Source organism: Colobus angolensis, unplaced genomic scaffold, assembly GCF_000951035.1.
Source record: "Colobus angolensis palliatus isolate OR3802 unplaced genomic scaffold, Cang.pa_1.0 Scaffold120, whole genome shotgun sequence".
Classification (NCBI taxonomy): domain Eukaryota; kingdom Metazoa; phylum Chordata; class Mammalia; order Primates; family Cercopithecidae; genus Colobus; species Colobus angolensis.
The window spans coordinates 3,062,220-3,069,704 of record NW_012113142.1 but is presented as its reverse complement, the minus strand read 5'-3'; the positions used below and the strand labels follow the sequence as shown (position 1 = coordinate 3,069,704).

Here is a 7,485-nt window from a genome sequence, read left to right as displayed (position 1 = left end):
GGTGGAGAACTTGGGGCTGCCACTGACCCCCCAATCCCAGGCACTTTTGGGGTCTCAAGTCCCCAACCCCAAGCCAAGGTGGTCAAAGGCAAAGAGGGGTGAAGGAAGAGAAGGCACTACCACTGCTAAGTAGGCACTGGACGGGGGTGCTGGAGAAAGCCTCCAGAGGGATCCCAGACACGACGGCTTCCCAGGTGCCCAGCCATCCTCACCCATCTAGCACGGATATGGGGAGCAGCTGGGGAAGCCCAGAGACCCCTGCATTAGCCCCCAGCATGGTCCTGAGACCCTGTAGCCTCCCCCTCCTGCCACCCAGAGGGCTCCATCCTAGAGAACCCCAAGTCTCCTAGCAGCCCCCTTCTCAATACAAACAGCTGCCCAAGGTCTGCAGCCTCTTCCCAGCACCCTCCATCGGCCCCTAGAAGTGCAGCCGAGAGTCCGGGCGTGGTGGCTCATGCCTGTAATCCCAGCAGTTTGAGAGGCCGAGGTGGGCGGATCACCTGAGGTCAGGAGTTCGAGACCAGCCTGGCCAACATGGCGAAACCCCGTCTCTACTAAAAATACAAAAATTAGCCGGGCATGGTGGCGGGGCACCTGTCATCCCAGCTACTTGAGAGGCTGAAGCCTGAGAATTGCTTGGACCCAGGAGGCGGAGGTTGCAGAGAGCCAAGATCATACCCCTGCACTCCAGCCTGGGGGACAGAGCAAGACTCTGTCTCCAAAAAAAAAAAAAGCAGTGCAGCTGAGAAGGCAGAGACCCAGGCACAGGGCAGGAATGCAGGAAAGCCCCTTTTCCTCTAAGTTTCAGTCCCAGGACTGTCCAGCGGCCCCCGCTCTGGACTCTGAGACGGGAAGTCATCATGGCCACAGCCGTCACCGGTCAAGGTCAACGATCAGGTCCACCTGACCATAGGGCAGCCTAGCAGGGGAGGGGCGAACAGGCACAGCTACTCTTGGGGCCGTCGGGCATCTTGCCAGCTCCTTCTCACCCTGTTGGGGCAAAGCAGCTCAGGAGAGAGACAACAGGACCGGCACAGTCTGGCCTGGGTGGGAAGGCTGGCTGGGGGAGCTGGATTGAGGCGAGAAGCACTAATAGGTTATGTCAGGCGAGCGCTCTGGGGAAGGGGCCGCGCCTCTCAGCTCTGGCAGCCCCACCTGGGGCCTGAGCCCAAGAGCTGGGGCCTGGAGAGAGGCGCTGGCTCGGTGCTGAACCCAGCATGCAGACCAGGGAGCGGGGAGGCAGGACAGAAGTGAGCCCCCCATCCCCTGCCAGGCCTGGGGCAGTAGGGCGGCTGGTGATAGACACAGAGACCCCTCTGGTGGGCTAGGCAGGTCCCAGGTGACAGAGGCCACCCATGCTTACATGATGGGCCTGGGCTCGGCGGAGAGCGAAGCTCCAGGGATGGGACCTGCTCAGGAGAACCCTCTTATTATGTATCCCCTCATTTCCTCTTCTGTCCAGTCCCCCCATCGTGGGCGCCAGGATCCCATCCCCAAACCCTCCAGACCCTGATCTCTCCCCTAAGCTCCCGCTGCTCTGAGTGGACTTTGCCAGCCCCTCCCCCATCCTCCAGTGTGCACTTTGACAGCCCCTAACACCACAGCCTTTCCTGGGGTTGGGATGAGGTCAGGATGAACCGGGGGATAGGGAGAGGCCTGCAAATGAACCCCTCTCCAGGGAATGTGGGTTCCAGGAGCTCTGGGAGGTAGAGAAGGTCCCAGAACAAAGGGGGGTCAGGGAAGGGCCAGGGCCTGCGGGCAGACTGAGGAGGGGGCCCCTTACAACCGTAGCGGGGCAGCCAGGGCCTTGTGTGTCTTGGCGAAGCGGGACCCCTGGCCCGCCAGGTATGTAACAATTCCAGCCATTTCCTGCCCTATTAATGAAAAAGGGACTGATATAAATACACGCTCAGCATAAATAAATACAGGCCAGGCCCGGGACTGCATAGCAGACAGATTGCGTGAAGCTGCTGGCCGGCCTTGCAGCCAGCTCCCCCCACCCTGCCCGTGCCCCCTCCACCCCCTGACACCGGCCACCACTTGTTTTCCTCCAGCAGACCAGGGCCCCTCCATGCTCACAGGCCTGAGACAGACGGACTGACTGCTCCCACCCCAGGCCTCAGAAGCTGCAGCCCCCGAGAAGGCGGCAGGCCTGGGAAATGGGGAGCCAGGGAATGGGGTTCCAAGAGCCTCCCATAGCTGCCCTGAGCGGGGACCGCACGTGCACAGACCAGGCAACAGCCCTGTGACATCTGGGGTGCTGTGATTATACCCTGATCACAGGAGGGGAAACTGAGGCTCTCAGGGTTCAGTAACTCGCCAAAGGTTACACAGCCGAGAGGTTGTGGATCCAGCATCCAAACCCAAGGCTCTCTGATCCCAAGGCCTCTCCCGTGCCTACCATTGTGAGTGGCAGCTGAGGGGAGATTCTGGCCTTCTCCCTTTTCCCCAGGATGCCAGGGACCTTGGAAGGCCAGGGAAACTTCAAATCCTAGAAGAGACTGCAAAAGCAGCAATAACTCCAGGACAGGGGAGTCGGGGAGCCAGAAGTCAGCCAGTGTAGGGCCTTATCGGCAGGCTGCGTAGACAGAGGGCCTGCTCCTCTCCTGCCCCACCCCACCTCCTACCTGGGCATTCAGAAGCAAGGCCTGGCATCGAGGAACCCCAAATGCTGACTCTCGGCCAGGCACAGTGGCTCACACGTGTAATCCCAGCACTTTGGGAGACCAAGGTGGGCAGATCACCTGAGGTCAGGAGTTTGAGACCAGCCTGGCCAATATGGTGAAACCCCGTCTCTACTAAAAATACAAAAATTAGCCGGGCTACTTGAGAGATCAAGGCATGAGAATCGTTTGAACCCGGGAGGCGGAGGTTGCAGTAAGCCGAGATCACGCCACCACACTCCAGCCTGAGACCCTGTCTCAAAAAACAAAACAAAAACAAACCAAGTGCTGACTCCCTTGTCGCATTGCACAGACATAGGAACCAGAGCCCGAGCAGGCAAAGAGAGCCTCATCCAAGGTCACACCCAGTGACCTCGGCAGGGCAGAGGCAGAGGCACAGAATCCAAGCTTCTGTCCCCAAGCCCGGATCTTCTCCATGGGGCTGGGCTACATCCTTGTCTGTCCCCACCTTGGCCCCAGACTGTTCTGGGGCCTCTTCTTTTCCTCCAGTCCCCACCTCAGCAATGGGCTGACATCACCTACTCCTGCACTCACGCTTCCCTGAAAGTTGTGTGTATGTCCTAGAATTCCAGTCGTGTTATCCCTCTGACCAGGCGCTTATAGGTCCTTCCGGGTACATGTTCTGCCTCGTTGGCCAGATGGGACCTCTCAGATGTACCTCCTAGGGCAGGACAGGCTTGCTGCTCAGACTTGGAGGAAGGGTCTGGAAGTTCACCCCACATCTACCCTGGGCTATAAGGGAGGCCCTCACTGAGCTGGGAACCTGAATGGAGAAGGGCCACGTTCACACCACCACCCTCTGGCTTGGGAGTGGGTGAGAGGTGACTGCAAACACTCAAGAAACCATCCCTTCCCCTCTCAGCAGAATCACTCACCTGAAGGCTGAGTCTTGGGGATTGGAAGCACCACAGCTTGAGCTGGCACAGCAGCATGAGCCACCCATGCAGCAGGACCCTGTGTCCTTACTCACAGGTTAGGGGAGTGCTGAGATACTGGATAGGTTTCCTCTTTCCCCAGGGAGACACATGGCTCTTCAACAGACTGGGTGGGTGAGTGTGGTTGGTTCTGCGAATGAATGGATGGGTGGGTGGGTGGGTGGATGGATGGATGCATGAATGAATGTGTGAATGGGTGGATGAATAGGTGAGTGGATGGGTAGGCAGATGAGTGGGTGAATGGATGGGTGGTTGGGTGGATGGATGGGTAAATGGATCAGTGGATGGGTAGATGGATAGATGGATGGATGGATGGATGGATGGATGGATGGATGGATGGATGGATGGATGGATGGATGGATGGATGGGTAAATGGATCAGTGGATGGGTAGATGGATGGATGGATGAATGGATGGATAGATAGGTGGATGGATGAGTGGATGGGTGGGTGGGTGGATGGATGAGTGGGTGGATGGATGGATGCATAAATGGGTTGATGAATGGGTAAATGAATGGGCGAGTGGATGGGTAGACAGATGGGTGGGTGAATGGATAGGTGGGTGGGTGGATAGATGGATGGGTAAATGGATCACTGGTTGCATAGATGGATGGATGGATGAATGGGTGAATGGATGGGTAGGTGGGTAGGTGGATAGATAGATGCATGAATGGGTTGATGAATGGGTAAATGAATGGGCGAGTGGATGGGTAGACAGATGGGTGGGTGAATGGATAGGTGGGTGGGTGGATAGATGGATGGGTAAATGGATCACTGGTTGCATAGATGGATGGATGGATGAATGGGTGAATGGATGGGTAGGTGGGTAGGTGGATAGATAGATGCATGAATGGGTTGATGAATGGGTAGATGAATGAGTGAGTGGATGAGTAGGTAGATGGGCAGGTGAATGAATGTGTAGGTGGGTGGATAAATGGATAGGTAAATGGATCAGTGGGTGGGTAGATGGATGGATGGGTGGGTATGTGGATATATGGGTGGATGGGTGGATGGATGGATGGATGGTTGGATAGATGGATGCACGAATGGGTGGATGAATGCATAGATGAATGGATGATTAAACGGGTAGGTAGATGGGTGGGTGAATGGATGGTTGGTTGGGTGGATGGATAAATGGATCAGTGGGTGGGTAGATGGATGGATGGGTGGGTATGTGGATATATGGGTGGATGGGTGGATGGATGGATGGATGGTTGGATAGATGGATGCACGAATGGGTGGATGAATGCATAGATGAATGGATGATTAAACGGGTAGGTAGATGGGTGGGTGAATGGATGGTTGGTTGGGTGGATGGATAAATGGATCAGTGGGTGGGTGGTTGGAGGGATGGATGGATGAATGTGTGGGTTGGTGGGTGGATGATGTATGGATGGATGGATGGATGCATGAGTGGATGAGTGGATGGATGGATGGGTGGAGGGATGGATGGATGGATGTGTGGGTAGATGGGCAGGTGAATGGATGAGTGGATGATTGGATTGGTGGGTGGGTGGATGGATGGTTCTGTGGATGCCTTTGTGGGCAGGTGGGTAGGTGGATGGATGAATGGCCAAGTGCATGAATGAATGGGTTCCTTGAAGCCTGGCTCACAACTGTTTCTCAAAGGAAGTTTCTAAATCTCTGAAATGTGAGGCCCTGGCACCCCCCAGAGGCCAAAGTCTCTAACTGCCCATTTCCCCTAAAACCCTGGGCACCAATACTTCTGAGAATCAGGGGCATGCACCTAGAGAAAGTTAAGGATTCTGAGAAAAAAAAATCTAGAGACCCAGTGCTGGTTCTGCCCTTGACAGACTGTGACCTTGGGAAAGTTCAACCTTCTGAGGCTCAATTTTCTCAGCTGTACATGGTGCTAATCAAACCTGATGCCTGTGTTGCTAGGAGATTTAAACCAGATTATGAGTAAATTGTCTGAGATGGTTGATATCTGGCCCATAGAAGATGCTGACAGAATGTAATTTCCTTCCCAGAGGCTGTCCTGGGCTCACATACACGCACACACATGCACGTCATTCACACAACATCTCTCCAGCCCATTAGGGAAGAGGGAGTGAGACCGTAGGCCAGGCCAGACCAGGAGAGGCAGATAGGGATACATTTATGCTCTGGGAGTTTCTTGCTCTGACAAAACTAGTCCAGACTCCGAGTCCGAGGACCCCGATAGTGAGGGCAGCAAGGAAGACTCTGAGACCTCCTGGGGTTCAACCTCCTGGGCCTGGGCCAGCTGGGCCGTGTGTTCAAAGGCAGCCTGCAGCAGGTGGGAGGCCAGGCAGGTGGTCCAGGTGATGAGATAGGCCAGGTGCCAGGAGGTGAGGGCAGTCATAGTCTCCACCCACCAATACAGACGTCTCAGCTGTGCCAGGAGCTTCCTTACCACGCAGGTCATTTGCAAGGCCTGGAACAGGGAGACAGATGGGCGGGTGGCCCTTAGGAGCTCATAGGGTTACACTGCTCGGCTGTGGCTCCCCCGCGCCAGCTCAACCAGCCCTGGCCACACACAACACCCCAGGTTTGCCCTCCACACCCCAGTCTCACCCCAAAACCACCCACCTTACTGAGCTGCCTGTCCGGTCGGAAGCAGTGGACCTTCTGACACACCCTCCAGGTCACTATCACCAGGAGCAAGGCCACCAACATCAGGCCATGCAGACATGACAAAAATAGGTCTGTCCAGATGGCCACAGACAGGCCCAGCTGCTCCCAGGCACTGAGCAAGACCAGGCCCAGGGCCCTGGTGCCGCCCCACATGCCAGCCCACATCAGCCTGGATCCCTGTAGCATGAGCCACACGGGGACCTGGATCAGAGCCAGCCCAGCCCGGAGAGCCCGGCCCAGCGGGCAGGCTGCAGCTCCCAGGGGTAGGTGGGCCTGCCAGTTACAGGACCCCCGGGCCTCTTGGGCCAGCCCTGATACCCAGTGGTTGAAGAGGTTGATCTTGAGGAGCAGGAAATTATAGAGGTGATCTCGGTTCTGAACCAGCTGCAGGAGAAGAGAGAGACAATCATCACCCATCATCACTCTCCTGGGGCAGGAACCCCACTTTTTTTTTTTTTGAGACAGAATTTCACTCTTGTTGCCCAGGCTGGAATGCAATGGTGCTATCTCAGCTCACTGCAACCTCCACTTCCCCGGGTTCGGGTGATTCTCCTGCTTCAGTCTCCTGAGTAGCTGGGATTACGGGTGCCCACCACCACGCCTGGCTAGTTTTTCTATTTTTAGTAGAGACGGAGTTTCACCATCTTGGTCAGGCTGGTCTCGAACTCCTGACCTTAGGCGATCCACCCACCTCGGTCTCCCAAAGTGCTGGGATTACAGGCATGAGCCACTGCACCTGGCCAGGATCCCCACTTTTATTGTAGAGGTGAAGTTGCTGGACCACCTTGAGTCAGATCCCTGCCCCCCGAGGCCTCAGCTCCCTACATGTACAAGGATGAACTCTGTCCACTTTGAAGGACTCCCTTCTGAGAAGAGAACATTAGAAGGTGTTTCATATTATATTTGGGTTCCTTTCCATTGGATTTGGATTTTTTTTTTTTTTTTTAAGAAACAGGATCTCACTCTGTTGTCCAGGCTGGAGTGCAGTGACGTCATCATAGCTCACTGCAGTCTTGACCTCCCACACTTAAGCAATCCTCCCATCTCAGCCTCCCAAAATGCTGAGACCACAAGTGTATGCCACCATGCCTGGCTAATATATTTTTTTTTTAAGAAAAGGAGTCTTTCTATTATATCTGGCTGGTCTTGAACTCCTAGGCTGAAGCAATCCTCCCCTCATTAGCCTTCCAAGTAGCTGGAGCTATAGGTGCATGTCACTACGTCCAGCTAATTTTGTTTTTTTTTTTTTTTT

At 55.2% G+C, this 7,485-nt stretch overlaps 1 protein-coding gene across 1 annotated transcript in view; it reads right to left on the bottom strand.

The window, feature by feature from the left end:
* Nucleotides 1-5,719: 5,719 nt before the first annotated feature.
* Nucleotides 5,720-7,485, bottom strand: part of WBSCR28 (Williams-Beuren syndrome chromosome region 28) — a 6,686-nt gene continuing 4,920 nt past the window's right edge. The window contains exons 2-3 of the mRNA XM_011930656.1: nucleotides 6,189-6,617; nucleotides 5,720-6,033 (exon numbers count right to left, since the gene is read on the bottom strand). Of these exons, the coding sequence (XP_011786046.1) occupies nucleotides 5,737-6,033; nucleotides 6,189-6,617 (726 nt within the window). The 3' untranslated portion in view covers nucleotides 5,720-5,736. The remainder of the gene's footprint in view (nucleotides 6,034-6,188; nucleotides 6,618-7,485) is intronic.